Raw genomic sequence first — 19820 nt, 5'->3', positions numbered from 1 at the left:
ACCTTTTTTTTATCTCCTGGTAATCAATTCTAATTTTATTTTATTTCTAGTTCTCATTTTTATGTAAAGCACTTAATTACCATATATGAAATATGCCTTGCAATGAAGCTAAAAATATAAATAAATACATCATCAAGTTGATATATATATATATATACTGTATCTTTTTTTTTTTTACGACAATCATATCTTCAATTGTTTCGTATACATACTGAGCTTCAGCGGACACATTTGCAAACAACTTCACTTGGACCCATTGTGTGAGCTGTCTCTTTAATACCGCGTGGTTTATATACATGTTGCTGCTGATTGGGCTGACATTTTTGACACACCCATCAAACGAGAGAAAACGCATCTCAAACCTGTTGCACACCGTTTCCAGGAAACATGACGTTCAACCGGAAACCGTAGCAAAACGTTGCACACCGGTTTGTGCTTTGACGTGCCCTAGGTAACGAAAAGGCCCGTTTCAATTTCAGTTTCCCCTCGTCCAATCAGAACCGCTGTCTGTAGCACGTGTTTTTATGCCAGAGTCTCGTGCAATCAGAACCACTCTATGTACCACGTGATTTCATTCCACGTCTGCGACTGCGAGGGGAAGCCAGATTACAGCTAGCGGAGCATCTGCAACCTCAGTTGGAACTTGCCATCAAACCCATTATTGAAAATGTAAATATACACTCGATGGCATGCAGTCGGATGATTTGACCCCGGAATGGATTTAGAGGAGGCTTTCCAGGTGGTTGGAGAATTCGGTAAACACCAGAAGCGGATGATCACCATCCTGGTTTTCCTACAGGTAACTAAAGAAGATACATGCAGATCCGTAAAAACAGGACTGGTATGTGTTTGTGTAGGTAAATCTTATATTTCTGGTCACACAAGCCAGTAGTTATGCAAAACTTATATTTGAGGGATCAAACCTATAAAGCCTTGTTATACTTACATTCTCTTAACTTCAGGCAGTGGGATGTATTTGCTTTAATTTGACCTAGTTATAAGTCAGTCATTAACATGTTTGCTTATATCATTAGTTTGGGGTAGGGCTGAACGATATGGACAGAATTTCATATCTCGATTTTCATGCCAGATATATCGATACAATACGATATGACTACGTGTTCGGTGAAAACCAGAATCTGAATTAAAATATTTGATTTAAACCTACATTTCAAAAATTTGTGTCAGAAAATGTATTGTTTTTAAGCCTTTCGCAAGTACGATCACACAGGTGTAATCAGTCTAGGCTGGTCCCTGGAGCGGATGATCAAGTGCATCACATGATCCAATGTTGAATTTAGCCAGAGACAGGCGCGCTCAGAGCTGTCATATGTCACAACTTTTCAGTGTTTTCAACCACATACTGTTTATTTTAGGTTTCAAACATAAATTCACATAAGTACTAAAAAAAACAATACATTTGGAGTTTGTAAAATACACACAAGAGGTAATAATCCTTTCCATTATAATTCGACACGTTTTATTAATATCAGATACACATTGTGTAAGTAACTTCAATGTTTACTCTATTCTATTCCCAGTTCACCAGCCACTTACTTTTAAGTATTTCGGGAGAAGTGGATGAATTCACGTGTTGTAAACAGAGGTTCTGCGGCACAAACGAACACGGCGGCGCCCATCGCGCATACAGCTCAACTAACGCGATCGTTATAAAGGTGTTTAAACAACAATATACTTCCACTTGCATGTATTTGACAATCGGAATATCAGATATTTCATGCCATAGCTAACACATTTGTGAATATTCTGAATAAAAAAGGAAAAAAATGACATAAAAGCAGATCATCATTCGTTCAGCGCTGTTGCTGCTGCGGTGTGTCACGTGACAAGCAATGACGCGTCACCATGGAAACGCCACCCCACCTCTCACAATATAGTTCCCACGTCCCTGGTAGTGTGCGCGCGCTGGCTTTAGCGGCGCATAGCGCATTCAAGGGCACTCGTAAAACTGATGTTTGTTGTGACTGCCAGAGTTGTATGCAGGGCGAGCGCGGAGAGGGGAAATCTATATCGTTGCTTTTTTCGATAGTAATATCTTGAAAGTTCATATCTAGATATAGATACGATAACGATATATCGTTCAGCCTTAGTTTGGGGTTTTCATTTTCACTTGCTTTCATGTTAAATCTGGTAAAGAGTTTATCATCCAGAAATGTCATTACTTTGTTGCCTCTCGCTAATTCGTAAGTATTAGAACAAACCTAAAATGTTTATAAATCAAGTAATACTTTGGATTAATGAGGTCTATTTCCTGCTTTTTCTATTTTCTTACAAAATGTAGGCTATGTTTCCCATACCTATACCATACCCAGTCTCGAGAGAAGGCAGGTTATCCCGGTATATTGTTCTGTTGAAATGAATAATTTGTTAAAATTTTCAATGTTACGGGTTAATTATGTATGTGTTGTATATTACGATGTTAGGATGATCAATGTCTTTCTCCAGAAGTCAACTGCTGACTCTTGAAATGGCAAACGGTAATATGGTTTGTGTGACATTAGCAACTAGGGGTGTAACAATATATTGATTCATGTCACAATATGTCGCTATAAAGAAATTCTACAATCTGTATTGTGTAGCCTATAGTTCACCCAAAATCATGAATATTTTTAAGCTGTTGTCTAGGCATGTGCCGGTAACAAATTTTCATGTTGTGATTAATTGCTGAAGCGTTTATCACGGTATACGGTATTATCACGATGTTGAAATAAGTAAAAAAAAAAGTGTTGTCATACTATAACAGGTTTAATAACTTTCTTATAACAAAAAGAACCAAACATTGAAATGCAATAAAGCAATACACAAAAATGTATAAAGTAAACAAATACTTAAAACAAAAGAATTATAAAGAAAAATAGGTAACACTTTAGGTCTCATTAGTTATGAATTAACAAAGAGCGAATAGCTAAATTTTTACATAAGTTATTCTTCTTTGATAACGTTAGTTAAAAAAAGCAACTGTTAGTGTTAGCTCCGGTCCATTAAATATTACAGTTACAACTTTTGATTTTAATAATGTGTTATTCAATGCTGCAATGTAAATTTAACTAAGATTAATAAATGCTTTAGAAGTATATTTCATTGTCAGGTTGTTAATGAATGAACTAATGTTAAGTAATGGAGCCTTATTGTAAAGTGTGTAACTGAACGACAAAGAATCAGAACATATTCAAACAATATCTAGCCTTAAGTCTTTAAGTATTTGGTGATGTGATGAGCACCATATACGAATACAGAATACAGAAATCTGAATGGCGGTGTGTTTGGTTGTTTTGTTTACGAGGATTACCGGGGAAACGGCTACATTTCTGCCGTTCCGTCAGCGCCCTCTGCTGTCAGAGAGTGTGAATGTGCATTTTCATTCAGGGCATCTCCTTCACTCGCTCTACCATGTGCTGCTCATGCACGTTGGGTCTGTTTACATCAGTGCGCGTTCCTCTTTGACGTGTTGTTAATTTTAAATGGTTGATGGGTACTGTATTCTTAAAATGCATTCTAAAAATCGTAATAATTCGTAATAAATAATTATTCACAGTATTTTGAAATGCCCACGATAACAATATTGTGCATTTTCATTATTGTGATATATCATATCACTGTATACCGGCACATGTCTACTGGTGTCACCATTAAACAACCGTGATGTATGGTTCTTTTTTTAAAAGTTTTATTTTAAAACTCTGATATCATGTTTTTATGTGTGAATATTCCCAAACTCTCGGACAGTGCGATCTCTCTGTGGTTTGTGATGTCATATTTATAAAAAAAATATATAAAACATGTATGTAATTAAAGTAAAAATGATTGATAAACACGTCTTTCGAATGGAAATAAATAACAAAAACTTTGGGTGTCTTGTTCATAATATTTATTTTCATATAAAAGTAACAGAACTTAAATTACATCCAGTTTATCAGCAACAAAGCGCACGAGTGTAAATCCCACGATATCCGCCTTTGATCTCGCAGGTGTCGGATCCACTACGAGAAGAGAGAACTGTCCGTCTTGCCTGCACTTTTTTCACTCCGCCCCTCACTGCAGCCGCCTATTCGAGGCGAGGCACATCTCAAACAAGCCTCCCTCTTCTGCAGAATATTACATGATTGAAAAATATTAAGAATTTAAACAAATTTACACAGGAAGAAGAAGAGCTGTCTGTGAAAGAGGACAACTTTAAGAAAAATCGGTAACACTTTACAATAAGGTTCAGTAGTTAACATTAGTTAACTACATTAGTTAACATGAACTAATAATGAACTGCACTTATAAAGCATTTATTTATCTTTGTTAATGTTAATTTCAACTTTTACTAATGCATTATTAAAATCTTGTTAACATTAGTTAATGCACTGTGTGAACTAACGTGAACAAACCACGAACGGCTGGATTTTTATTAACTAACATTAGCAAAGATTAAAGCTGCACTATGTAACTTTTTCGTCTGCTAGAGGTTGCCTATTCAAAACAAAGGCATAGTTTGAATACGCCAACATATATATATATATATATATATATATAAATTGCTTGAATTTAATGGGTCTGAAATAAAAAAAAACACGAACCAATAGAATAATCAAACTTTTATAAAGTTACGTAACAACCTAAAATATTTTTAACAATAAATATAAATAATAATACCAAATAATATTATTATTCAAGTTTTATGTTCCATAAAATATATATATTTTTTAAAAGTTGTGCAAAAAAAGATCCACAATTATCTGAATAACTGCACACAAAATCCCAGAATGGATATTATTAAGAAACTGAGATGCTGCACTGAATAGTCTCTCACTGTCTGTGCTGGTGCTTGGGGCAGATAAATACCTGCGTGCAATCCGCGCAAGCAATGGAAAGCAGCCTTCGTTCGCGCGCCAGTAGTCAAGGGGATTGTCGCTTCTGGCAATGGGTAGTTCAGCTAACGTTAGTTACGTCTCTATTTGTTCTCATACCGCTGACATGCTTAATCTTTGATAGGCAGACGCGTGATAACAGCTGGACCGCGAGTGAAACCTAAGCGCTTGCGCACGGATGGGAGGGGCGGGTGACATTCATTTTCGGTTTACGTTTTTGGCTATTTGTTTTATTTCGGCCTGAAACCGAAAATGCTATTTTCGGCCAAACATTTTCGGGGGCCGAAATTTCGGTGCACCCCTACTATTTTCCCTAAACCTGGCGTCGCTACATTATGTTTATCTTTTTCCTGTCAACGTGATTGGCTTAGGCAAATAATCAGTCCTGTGACTCCATGCGTCACGCATGGGACTCCCGTCAAATCAACCATGATAGTGAGAGGCACGCGCGCTTTATGAAAGGGGGTTGTTGCTGGTTACTGTATGATGACAGAAAATCGTGAAACTGCCTTAAACAGTTACTAAAAATAAACTGCAGAATATAAAATTTTATAATACACTCACAAATGGTACATATTCTGTTAGCGCATCCACTGAAATTACGTAACATTTTTAATGTGCAGCGCTTTGCAACCTTTTTTAATTAACCGCAAGAAAACCTCTACAGAATGGTTGTCATAAATGTTACCAGATTATTGGTTGCTTTCTCGAATATTATATGGCTGTATTTTTAGTGCTAGCAGTCAAAAATAAAACTTGGAGAAATACTGAAATACTGTTGGTGATCTCTTGTTTTTTTGCATTTACTGAGAATCATCCATAAAAGAGTAAGATACGTTTTTAATCTGCAGGGTATAAGGTGGAATAACATTCATAGCACACTACTCACTACCCTTGAGTACTTTTAAAATGGCTACTTTTTACTCCTACTTTGAGTAGTATTTAGGACGGGTACCTTTACTCTACTAGCTTTTACTTGAGTATGCTTTTTCAGTTCTCTTTTCACCACTGGTAAAGTGTTACCGAAAAATCTTACTGCGTCAATGCAAGTAAAAGTTAAGAAGTTAGTTTAGTTGATATATAGAGAGAATTTAACATTTAAGCTCACATGTAGTCATTTTTATAGCTTTATTTTTATAGCTATTTATTGATTTTAAAGCTTGACCTAAAGTATGACTTTTATATAGGCTATTTATATTAATAGTGCCTATTAATGATTGATTAACTAAAATAATAAATGTGTAATTGATTAAGGGTATAACAATTACATAAATTATATCTAAATAATTCAAAATTACTATTATTATAAATAAGCATTTTTAAAAGCCAGACACTTTAGTCTTTAAAACCCATTTGCTATGTAGTGACCTTTAATTTGGAGTAGAAAAAGGGGGAGTGACTTTATTGCATCCGAGGTGTTCAGTTTGAGATCTCTTGTCCAGAACATAACCTGGTTAGCCGTGGTGTGTATGTTACTATGGAGATGAACACTGCTAAAAGCCAAACCACTTTAATGCTACCTAAAATCCAGGATTGGCACAAACTAAGCTTAAACATATTCGCAATAATATTGTATTGTCAGTTTAGTATTGTGATATATCAAATCATGACATGAAGGTATTGCTACACCCCTATTAACAACACATAATTAGCTGTTTGATACCGTAGTCAAGCCAAAGGCTAATCATATAAATTACCGATATGTGTCCGACGTGAGATAGGCTACATAAAACACATTACCATTCTGATACACCGACTTGTAGATGAGCCTGGATGAGTAAGTGGAGGCAGGGCTCATTTGCATATTCATGGTTATGCTATAAGTGAAGCAATGGTATAGTTACATTCAAGCTATTTTATGGCATGAATCTTTTCTTTTTTTTTTCCACAGGAAATTTTTATGATAAAAGATGAGTTTTAAAGGATAAAATTAATGACTACAGGGGGACTTTTATAAAATACTGAGTTGAGGGTTTGAATACTTATGCAATGTACTTATTTCAGTTTTTCCTTTTTAAGAAATGTGTAATGTTGATAATTTTTTTGCTTTGTCATTATGGTGTAGGGGTGTAGATTGATTTGAAAAAAAGGCAGTAGTTTAACATAAGGCAGCAACATAACAAAATGTGAAAAACACATACATATGAACAGTAAATCCATTCAAACCCCTTCACTTTTCAGTAAAATTTACATTTTTGTTAATTTATTGTTCTGGCAACAGTTCTTCCAAATTTTAAATACAAATATCGTCATTTAGAGTATGTATTTGGAGAAAAACAAAAAAAATGCCATGTTTTCAGACCTTGAATAATGCAAAGATAACTTTACATTCATTTTAAACAACATGATACTAATGTTTTAACTTGGGAAGAGTTCAGAAATCAATATTTGGTGGAATAACCCTAATTCCTATATACCGCTGTTTCATCATATTGCTGTTTACTGACTTTATGCCACTCCTGGAGCAACAATTCAAGCAGCTTGGCTTTGTTTGATGGGCATGTGACCTTCCACTTGATCACGTTCCAGAGGTTTTCAGTAGGGTTCAGGTCTGGAGATTGTGATGGCCATGACAGAGTCTTGATCTGGTGGTTCTGCATCCACACCTTGATTGGCCTGGCTGTATGGATTGGAGCATTGTCCTGTGATTGGAGCAAAGCCAGTCCTTCGAATTGGAGAACATTGTCTGAGCAAAAGGAAGCATGTTTTCTTCCAGGATAACATTGTACGTGGCTTGAGTCAAGCGTCCTTCACAAAGACGGATCTGCCTGATTCAGACCTTCTCTGATGGGTCCCGTTTTCAGCTTTGCCCAACACCTGGTTAGACAGAGACTTGGAGAGGCCTACAACTCAGTGTTTAGATCCACAACTTTTTTTAAATGAATTAATTCATTCTGATTAGTGAATCTGAACATAGTGATTACATGAACGCTAAATAAAGTGATCGGGTTGATGTGCTTCTGAAGCTTCAAATCAGAATGGAGTTTTTTTTTGTTTGTTTTTTTACAGTTTCTCGCTGTTTGCACATACTATTCTCCTACATTGCTACATTTCTTTTGTTTTAAACGGCAGACTTAATATTGATCTATTATGGGTCCTATTTAGGAGACAATGAGCATATGAACCATTGTGCCATGCTGCCTATATTTATCAAGCAGTAAAAAGGCCCCTATACCCATGCCCAAAACCAGTCGCCTTTGGATGAGAGTATTAAAGATGATGATGAGTGGTAGTAGAATTTTAGAATGACACGTTAGTCATATGTCATTATGCCATTTCTACGTCATTGCACTTGCAGAGTAGGCCTGTTTACATGTCCTCTTGTTCGGATTTGAAAAGGAATAAACCACCCCTTCCAATCTGATCGAAATTTAATTTGGATCGCGCTCAATCAGATTGATTAAGGTGTTTACTTAAAGGCTTTCATGGCTTATTTGGTTGCATGTACGTAGCCAGTTGCTCACACCCCTGACTGTAAAATTTTGTGACGATCTGATGGTTCAGAAGGCTGGAATCAGGCAGATCCGTCTTTGTGAAGAATGCATGACTCAACGCATGACTAAAGGACAATCGAAATCGAAAAAGAAATCGTGTCAGTAGTTTATAGAATAAAACAAAAATGTTAATTTTACTCAAACACATGCATATATATATATATATATATATATATAGTGAGGAAAATAAGTATTTGAACACCCTGCTATTTTGCAAGTTCTCCCACTTATAAATCATGGAGGGGTCTGAAATTGTCATCGTAGGTGCATGTCCACTGTGAGAGACATAATCTAAATAAAAAAAATTCAGAAATCACAATGTATGATTTTTGAACTATTTATTTGTATGATACAGCTGCAAATAAGTATTTGAACACTTGAGAAAATCAATGTTAATATTTGGTACAGTAGCCTTTGTTTGCAATTACAGAGGTCAAACTTTTCCTGTAGTTTTTCACCAGGTTTGCACACACTGCAGGAGGGATTTTCAAAAAAACGTACAGCCCTGATATATATATATATATATATATATATAAGAACATTCTACTGATCATCTTTACCATATATAATCTGAAATCATTGCGAATATATTGTTCATTTACTGGAAGGGAACTGGGCCTAGATCAATGAAAGTTAAGTAACCTGAAATGTTTTTTTTTTTGTTTTTTTTAAACAGATTTACATGGCATTTCAGACCATGCTCATAATTTTAGTGGGAGCAGTGCCAGAATATCATGTAGAACCTGTTACTGAAGGTGGGGATAGTGATATAACGCAAAGTGTGAAGTTCACAGGGGATGTCAGCTCAATCGTGACTGAGGTAAGAGACTGTGCATCAAACAAGCTTGGCTTAAGCTTGCTCATTCTTTCGAATACAAATCTAAACTTTTATATAGATTAGGAAGAATTTAGGAATTAGGAAGAACTGTGTATACTCTATATTATAATATTTGTGTTCGGACAGGACAGCAGATGGATGCATGCATATTCAAGCCATTTGATATTTCTTTTGGTCTTCTCTTGCAGTGGTACCTAATTAAACATCAAGCCTACAAAGTGAACTTGGCTGGGTCCCTGTTCTTTGCAGGTGTGCTAATCGGGAATATCCTGTTTGGACCACTCTCTGATAAAATCGGCAGGAAGCCGGTTTTTCTAACTGGTAGGATGGAGATAAACTGGTTTCTGTTCTTTACTAAACTATAATCTAGAGTTTCACATTGTTACAGTGCTTTTAAAGCCTCAAACATTATGGTTATGGGATTTCTAACCTTTAGGGTTTCTCGTACCTTTTTCTTGTAGATAATGTTCAAATTTCAAATCAAATTTTGAGGAAGTTCATAACCAGCCAGTGTTCAAAACTATCTCCTTACCTTAGCCCGTTTCACAGCGGTAAGCTTGTAATAATGTGTTATAATTTGAGTGTTACTGGTGGATTTCCACTGGAAATTCGAGCACGTCTTTGCATCATTACATCACGTCTGTATACATAAAGGAGTCCGGCTAGCAGTAGTATCTCATGTGAGGATGCTGCAGGTGGCGGATCATTTATAGTCTTTTCTCACAGCAGCTTGAATAATTAAATGTATCATTTTGATGGCAGATTGTAATCCAGAAAGATCCAAACGACAAAACAAACAAAGTATAATAATAATTTGCACGGTTTGATGTGATATGAGCTAAGCGATCGTTAGATTTAATCACCATTGGTAGCGTGATTTATTGTAATGCTTTTTTTTTCCAAGTTGGTCAGAACAAAAGTGGCAGACATGTTACTTACTTGTTCAGATGACATTTTGTGGTGAAAATTCTTATTTTGGTCATACTTCCAAGACATAGAATCTGTGATTCCGAAGTACAGTATCCACACCGGTGCGGGGAATGAATGACAGCCACACATACTCCTCAAAACATTAGATTCATCCGCGCTGAGGAGCCGTGACGATGCACAACCCACATAAAGATGATAATTCCACAAATAACTGCAGTTGCAGGCTTCAAACAGAGATGGCGACAAACAAGCTACATTTACAGACTGCAGCTTTAAAGGGTTAGTTCACCCAAAAATGAAAATTCTGTCATTAATTACTTACCCTCATGTCGTTCGACACCCGTTAGACCTCCGTTCATCTTCGGAACACAAATGAAGATATTTTAGTTGAAATCTGATGGCTCTGAAAGGCCTCCATTGGCACAATGGCACTTTACACTCTCAAGACCCTTAAAAGGTACTAAAGACGTCGTTACAAAGTCCATCTCACTACAGTGGTTCTACAATAACTTTATGAATCGGCGAGAATAGTTTTTGTGCGCAAAAAAATAATGACAGAATTTTCATTTTTGGGTGAACTAACCCTTTAAGTATTAAGGAATAAAATATGAAATGTTTTTAATTGATGGAATGTTTATCAGGGATTACATCATTGTAGTATTTGCATTCTCAGCTGTGATTGGCCTTTTTCCATCTGTTTAACCATCAATAGCTGCTTTACATTGCAAATAAGTTGGTTCTGAACACAACCAACTGAAAGCCAAGAGCAAATAAGCAAACATAAAACCTTATCTTTTCTAAAACAACAGTATAACATGTTGTTGTTATTATAGTGACCACTATTTAAACCGTTCTCTCTCTCTCAGGTCTGTTTTTTGAGGTCTTGTTTGGGTACGGCACAGCGTTAGCGCCCAGCTATGAGTGGTTTGCTGTGTCTCGGCTGCTGGTGGGGTTGATGAATGGAGGAATGTCATTGGTCAGCTTTGTTCTCACTCAGGAATATGTGGGAAAGTCTTACTGGGCTATGACAGGTGCACATTAATTAATAATTAAATCACTTTTGGTGTTTACTTTCACAGTAGCATATGAAGCTAATTTGATTGTCTGTGTTCAAGGGACCTTGACTAATATGACCTTTGCAGTGGGCATCGCTCTGTTCGGCGCCTTGGGTTATTATGTTCGGCCGTGGCGGAACCTAGCAACTGTGGCCAACTGTCCTGGACTTTTGCTCTTCCTGCTCTGTGTGTAAGTGAGCGGTGTTGTCGGAGCATTACTTCCTTTTAAACTACAGCACTGTGACTTCATTAAAAGGATACCAGGATGGTACTGACACAAGTGAATTGTTTACAGTGAAAGGGTGCTGTGTAAAGCTGCTCTTGGTGTCAATTTTTAGAACACTAAACCCTGGTGAAGGTGTACCCTAGACAAAAAAAAAAAAAGTTACAGTATTTGTTCTTCAATCTCAACTGCACCTAAACAAATTTATATACTACCATTAAAAAAAATGTGGTCTATAAGATTTTTTTTTGTTTTTGGAAAAACGTATCTTTTATTCAGGTAGAGTAAAAATTGTAATATTGTGAAATATTATTTCAATTTAAAATAACGGTTCTATTTTAATAAATCTTTAAATGTCTAAATTATATTATTTAAATGTAAAAATATATCTTTTAAAATATCTTTGTATTTTGATCAATTTAATGCATCATTATTGAATAAAAGTATTTATTTCTCTCTCCCAAAAAAATTATTACTGATGCCAAACTTTTGAAATGGTTGTGTAAATGATTTTAATCATTTTATGTTTATTTATTTAACTGATTCATTCTACACTGTTGCCATGAAATAAGCCTAAATTAACGACTCAATAAAAACATGTAAAATTTTATTTTTAAATGTCACATTTGTATATATCATTTCCTGTCCTTTCACTCGTATTGCAGGTCAATAAATATGGAACAAGAGCAAAAAATTAGCTCAACCACAAGGAAGAGTTTTAATCCTGTATTATAAGTAAACACTTGAAAAACCCCTCAAAAAAGGTTCAAATATGGGAATCTAATTTAAAATGGCATAACATCTCTTAAACATGATTTCTTATAATATAAAATGTGAATGTCTAACTTAATTTCTGTGATTGTGTTCCCCTGACTATGCCAGGACTTTGCCAGAATCTCCTCGCTGGCTTTATTCTCGGGGTCACACAAAGCAGTCCGAGGACATCCTGCAGGATTTCGCTGTGAGGAACGGGAAAGGCCGAATTCCAGTGAAGCTCCGCCGGCCTGTCAGCACCAGCTCTCCAAACTCAGCCAGCCCTGGGGTTTTCCAGCTGTTCACACATCCCATACTGCGCTGGAGGACTGTGGTGCTCATGTATGTGTGGTGAGTATTTGCCAAGAGCTGATATATATACCTTCATTTCTAAATTTGTGCATTTTTATGTACTCGTGTGTGTGTGTGTGTGTGCATATTCTGCAGGTATGCCTGTAGCCTTGTGTATTACGGGTTGACCCTCAATGCCAGTGAAGATAAAGGTAATCGTTACCTTAGTGTCTCCATGTATGGCCTGGTGGAACTTCCTGCTTACCCTCTCTGCATGTACTTCATTAACAAACAGTGGTAAATACACTCGCACAATCACATCCACACACTGCAGTATCAGACTCTCTCATATTGTTATCTGAGTATATTTGTTTTTCTTTCAGGGCAGGCAGGAGGAAGTCAATGGCCAATTTTCTCACCTTTGCAGGCGTATCCTGTCTGCTCACAACGGTTGTACCTGTATCAGGTGATCATCTTTCCAAAAATGTTACTAGAATCAAAATTCCCATTTTTCCACAGAGTATATCTGTCACACAGTATGATTTTTTTTACATGATTTATAGAAAAGATAAAAAAATAAAAAAAGTAACAATAAGAAAAATGGGAGAATTTGAAGTTTGCGGATGTCACTTGGTTTACATTTTAAAGATACCTTTAGATGCTTTAAAATACCTTTTAGGGCAGTATGTATACTTATATTCAGCAAAAATGTTATTTCTTAACATGTCTAAATATTTGTATGAACATAAAAAAGATTCAACAGTATTCTCCCTAAATATACATAATGTCAAGGCTGTTGTTTGCTTTTTAGGGTCCTTAATAAGTGCCACGTCACTGGCTCTAGTGGGAAAACTGATGGTCAGTGCTGCATTCAATATTGCGTATGTGTATACGTCAGAGCTCTACCCAACCGTCATCAGGTACAGCCAACACTTTTGCTGCTTGTTTTTGATGTTTGACGTAACACATCTTTTGTGTTTTAGCTCTTTTACACTTGCCTTTTATAAGTAGAAATGTGTATTGAAATGTGTTAAATTGAATGTCCTTACAGAATAAAAATCTCTGCTTGAGCAAACAGCGCCCTCTAGTGTACATTCTTATGCAATCACTGTAATTTATGTCAGTACCAGAGTTTGCATTAGACTTTCTCATTGTCCGTCATTTTGACCAACAGGGTCAAGACTTTTAATAGCTTTTGTTTTCGTTCACATTTTTATTTTAATCATGAACTTACAGGACGAGCATATAGTCTATGTCAGGTTTTCTCAACGTGTGCTCTGTGAAAGAGCCCTATGATTTCTTCAATCGTGGAATCCAGTCATAAAAACTATTGTCATATCACATGCTCACAAAAACTCACAACAACCCGTAAAATAAAAGTTTGGTTTAATTTGAAGATATTAAAACAGAAATGTATCACTATTGTACAATAGAATGTACTTCTCACAGTAATAATAATAATAATAATAATAATAATACAATTATTAACTTTATTTAAGGAATAATCACATATTTTACATATTAACAGTAAACGTCTGTTGTGCAGAACTTTATTTGCTAAAAAATAAATGGAATTGTTTTCAAATTTCATTTGATTTACATTTTGAAAGATTAGCCTTCATTTCATTACCGCCTTTTTTGATAATTAAATTTTTTTTTTTTAAATCTCTATCTTTTATTGCAAACATTTAAAAAAATTAAGTTGCTAAAGATTTATGAATTTAATTTATTAGACATGCTTCTTGATTATTAAAATGTACTTTAACCATTAAATTGGAAAAAAAGAGAAAAATTGAAAATTGTTGATTTAAATTTTATTTTGTATTATTGTATTATTTAAATTAATTAGACATGCTTTTTGATTATAAGAGTACAGACTGTAGAAAGCATATGCTTAATCACTCATTATAATTATGAGGGGGTCCTTAATGGAAAAATATCTCCCCTCTAAGGGGTGTATGAGAACCCCTGGACTAGATTATTAATTTATGAAGAGAAGAGAGACTGTGCGTCACTTGTCATGTTCAACACCACACTTAGCAGATGAATGATGTTGTTTTTTTTCACACAGTGATAGTGGAAGACACTAAAGCATGACATTTTGTGCCTGGACAGCCAAATATGAACAATGTAATATATTCTATCACAAAAATCAATTAAGATTATAATATGAACAAAACATAAGAAATCAACTGAACTAAACTCAATCGACAGTCTGTATCTGCCCGAACTCAAAACTCGTTTACTATACTTTTAGTATACTAATAATGTATTCTAAGGAGGCTGATGCAGAGGCAGTTTTACATTAGATTCTGCATCTTTGCCTCGGACAGACAACTTCATTTAATTAGAATTTTGTTCTGGAGGCTAAACCCATTCTCTGCTGCCACACTGGAGCGCACTCGCCATATACAATATACAATTAACACGACTTCTGGTCAGTACAAACGAAAAGTACGCCACTGTATGTGCTAGTTTAATTCTAATGTAAGCATGTTTGCGTGTGTTAGGAACGCTGGGTTGGGTGTGTGTTCCATGTCCTGTAGAGTTGGGGGAATTCTGGCCCCGTTTGTGCCAAGTTTGGTAAGTAGCTATGATCTGGCTGACTTGAGAAATGCCAAATTTCTAATTCTACAATACTTTGTTTTATTATTATTATTATTATTATTATATTTCCCTCAATAATGTTTCTAATAATATTGCATTAACATATTTTGTATGCATATAACAACTTTATAATACCTTGATGCTATGAACCATGCTATAAGCATGCTATGAACCATTAGTTAAGCATTAGTAAATATATAATTCATAATTTATAAAGCATTAATAAGCAGTTTATAAATACAGCTATAAATGCTTCTTGATCTATAATGTGCTTAATAATTGTATTTTCATACATTGTTAATGGTCAATTTATCATTTATCATTTTAAATTAAGTATTACATTATTTACAAACCAGTTAATTAGGAATTCATAAGATAATTTAGAAAGTGAGTAAATGATTAATAAACTACTTAAATATTCCTACTGTAATTCATGATTAATTCAGGTAGTTATAAAACATTTAATAGTCGTCAGTTATCTATTTTCGTGAGCTACAGTGAGGACTATGTATGTCTCGTAAAGCTTTTACAGAAGAGATTTAAAGGCTCAGTTTTCTTCTGCACTGCTGTTCTCTAATGTTTTAAAGTTAGTACTTGGGTAGTTTTGACACTGTTACATTTTATTATATTATTATTGCAGTAACACTTTACAATAAGGTTCATTAGTTCACATTAGTTAACTACATTAGTTAACATGAACTAATAATGAGCTGCACTTATAAATCATTATTTGTTAATGTTAATTTCAACGTTTACTAATACTTTATAAAAAATTGTTAACATTAGATGATGCACTGTCTGTGAACTAACATGAACAAACCATGAACAGCTGGATTTATATTAACTAACATTAAAGGGATAGTTCGCCCAAAAATGAAAATTCTGTCATCATTTACTCACCCTCAAGTTGTTCCAAACCTGTGTGAGTTTCTTTGTTCTGCTGAACACAAAAGAAGATATTTTGAAGAATGCTTGTAACAAAGCAGATGCAGAGAAACCATTGACTACCATAGTATTTTTTCCCCTACTATGGTTGTCAATGGTTGCTCTATCTGCTTGGTTACAAACATTCTTCAAAATATCTTCTTTTGTGTTCAGCAGAAGAAAAAAAACTCATACAGGTTTGGAACAACTTGAGGTTGAGTAAATGATGACAGAATTTTCATTTTTGGGCGAACTATCCCTTTAACTAACATGAACTAACCATGAGCAATACATTTGTTAACTAATGAAACCTTATTGTAAAGTGTTACCAATTATTGCTTTATAAAAAACAATTGTTGTATTTTGGTTGTACTGTAATCCAGTGTTGGCTCTGTAAATTTTTATTCAGAAATGTTTACACTTAACAGAAATTTATTTTTATATCAGATTGCAGAGGCTAGATTTAATTAACTGCAGTTATGTTTTCTGGAGGTGTACAGGAATTTTTAACTGAAGATGTTTATTCTTTCATTTTATATCATGATACCAGATCTGTTTAGAAGAAAACTGAGCCTTTAAATCTCTTTTGTAAAAGCTTTACGGGGCATAAATAGTCCTCACTTTAGATGAGCTCACAAAAATAGTTAACTGACCACTACTAAATGATTTATAACTACCTGAATTAATCGTAAATAATGTATTAACACACTGAGTAACTATTACTATATGTCTAAATAGTATGTATAAATGTACATTTAAATAGTTTATTAATCATTTACTTACACTTTCTAAATGATTTTATGAACCACTGACAACTCCTAAATAACTGGTTTATAAATAATGTAATACTTCATTGATGATCATTAATAAAGTATGAAAATACAATTATTAAGCACATGATAAATATCAAGAATAAAGCATTTATAGCTGTATTTATGAACTGCTTAATGTCTATTAATGCTTTATAAATGATGAATTAACTATTTACTAAAGCTCAACTAATGATTCATAGCATGCAGTTATTATAAAGTGTTACCCTTATATACAATGTATTTGTGATCTTTGATTTGAGATTTATTATTTTTATATTATTAATTGATTATGTACCCTCCACCCCAGAAATCATTGCATGCCTCCATGCCTTTTATGGTGTTCTGCTTGTGTGGGATTTCCGCGGGCTGCCTGGGGCTCCTCCTACCGGAGACACTCAATAAACCTGCTGCTGAAACTCTTGATGAACTGTCCAGCCCCACCTACCAGCGAATCTTAGAGCCGCAGGTGAATATGGATAGAATTTCATAAGCCTATTAAAGTGTTTAATTACACAATTTTCTGGAGTACTTACTTCTGGTTAGTTGATTGCAACATTCTGCGGCCAAATATTTGTGTGTAGTTTCATGTCTCTTATATAGCGGTCTCCTTACGCTTACATTTCCCTTAATGCATTTGGCAGACGCTTTTATGCATAGCGACTTACATTACATTCTAAGCATATATTTCATCAGTTCTTGCAATTTCTGGGAATCAAACCCATGACTTTGACATTGCTAGCATTGTGTTAACAACATCAGTAGTTATCACAAAAAAAACTCCCTAAAATGCCCCAAGTATGCTTTTTTAAAGGGTACATAACACACACAGTTTCTGCCAGTCTCATGTTAATCTTGAGGACCTATAGAATAGTATTGCATCCTTCATATCTCCGAAGAGTCTTTAGTTTGATCATATTTATAAAAGACAGATACGCTGTACTGATTCTTTCCGAAAACAGCCGAGCTCGTGGAAGCATGCAGTGGGCGAAGCTAAAGAGTCAAGAGCACAAACACACACACACTCAATACATCATTGCATTATCCCTGGATAACTTTTGATTCACTGTACGTTCGTGTTGTTTACATTATATGCACTTACGCGCCGATTGCCAACAAAACAGACATTTGATAGAGTTTCACTCACCGTCTGCGGTTTCGACTCATGACACACTTGCACAACTACATTGCTGCTCTGGAAAAACAAACTGCATCCACTGTTTCCTTAACGCTGGGTTATTTGGGAAGCTGAGCTGAACAAGGTTATCTTTCCCTCACAACCAAAAACACACTTCTTTAGTGACATTGTTGATTTTGTGGTCTAAAAACAAAATGACAGTGCTGCCGACGGCTTCTGTACTGTTCTTCCAACGAAGCTCTGGTTGATGTGCACACACGCTCATCCGGTGCCCATACAAGGAATTCTGCCCTTTATGAAGTCATACTCGGGAAAAAAAACGTTCTTACACTTGTTTGAATCCTGAAGGAGTGTATTTGGACCAGAAATACTTCGCTCTGATTGGTCAGACAGCTGTGATTGGTCTACCCTTTACAGCATGTGTCGAAGGTAAAATGCAAATGACCATGTCTTAATTTTAGCTCTGAAGGCTTCCTCAGTGTTTTATACACAGTGATGCGAACGATGCCGTTGGTTTTTCATACCAATTTCCTTTTAACTTTTAATGACCAACATACTGCGTTTCAGTTTTTTTTTTACTGTAATTTATTATTACCATATAAGAATTAGACATTTTTTTTGTGTGTGTTTTTTAGGTCCACCTTTTGGAAGAAAAGCATTTAGTTGACCACAACGGAGCTGATAGTGACTGAGACAAGGACCTTGGAAACATCTGAGGAATTCCTAAGCACAACTGACCAGTGCCAGAATGTTGTCCCATACACAGACTCACCGAAAGACTAAAGGTGCCTTCTAGAAGCAATCTGCTCAGAGGATCAATTCAACTAATGCAACAATCAGGATTATTTAAAAAAAAAAAAAAGGACCAGATACTTATTTGTAAACTTGTTTCTCATAATGTCTGACAGTCCTGCTAATTTCATGTGTTTACTGCCATTTATAAAACAAATATCTTGCTGTATTGTTTTATTTATATATATATATATATATATATATATATATATATATATATATATATATATATATATATATATATATATATATATATATATATATATATATATATATATATATATATATACATATATATATATATATACATATATATATATATATACATATATATATATATATATATATATATACATATATACATATATATATATACATATATATATATATACATATATATATATATATACATATATATATATATATATACATATATACATATATATATATACATATATACATATATACATATATACATATATACATATACATATATACATATATATATATACATATATACATATATACATATATATATATATATATATATATACATATATACATATATATATACATATATATATATATACATATATATATATATATATATACATATATACATATATATATATACATATATACATATATACATATACATATATACATATATATATATACATATATACATATATACATATATACATATATACATATACATATATACATATATATATATACATATATACATATACATATATACATATATATATATACATATATACATATATACATATATATATATATATATGTATATATGTATATATATATATATGTATATATGTATATATATATATATATATATATATATATATATATATATATATATATATATATATATATATATATATGTATATGTATATGTATATGTATGTATGTGTATATATATATGTATGTATATAATATATATATATGTATGTATGTATGTATGTATGTATGTATGTATATGTGAGATGTGACTACATTCACCAGCCTGTATATCTTTGCATTCAATTAATAATCAATATGGTTGCAAGGACTACAAAATAGTGATAC

General features: G+C 34.0%; 1 protein-coding gene across 2 annotated transcripts; it reads left to right on the top strand.

Moving 5' to 3' along the window:
- Positions 1 to 558: 558 nt before the first annotated feature.
- slc22a15 (solute carrier family 22 member 15) lies at positions 559 to 18784 on the top strand. 2 transcript variants are annotated; one of them, XM_079833105.1, is made up of 12 exons: positions 559 to 799; positions 9045 to 9188; positions 9395 to 9527; positions 11003 to 11167; positions 11252 to 11381; positions 12297 to 12518; positions 12615 to 12755; positions 12842 to 12924; positions 13270 to 13378; positions 14969 to 15041; positions 17109 to 17267; positions 18572 to 18784. In XM_079833105.1, the coding sequence occupies exons 1-12, from the start codon at positions 716 to 718 to the stop codon at positions 18626 to 18628; spliced, it is 1500 nt and encodes a 499-aa protein (XP_079689231.1). In that variant the 5' UTR covers positions 559 to 715; the 3' UTR covers positions 18629 to 18784. The 2 variants fall into 2 exon arrangements, with proteins under 2 accessions (XP_079689231.1, XP_079689232.1); XM_079833106.1 differs by lacking the exon at positions 18572 to 18784 and having other exon boundaries at positions 564 to 799; positions 12847 to 12924; positions 17109 to 17240.
- Positions 18785 to 19820: the final 1036 nt, after the last annotated feature.

Source organism: Gobio gobio (assembly GCF_949357685.1).
Source record: "Gobio gobio genome assembly, chromosome: 13".
NCBI lineage: Eukaryota > Metazoa > Chordata > Actinopteri > Cypriniformes > Gobionidae > Gobio > Gobio gobio.
Note: the sequence above shows the minus strand (reverse complement) of the source record. Positions and strands in the feature narration are given on the sequence as shown.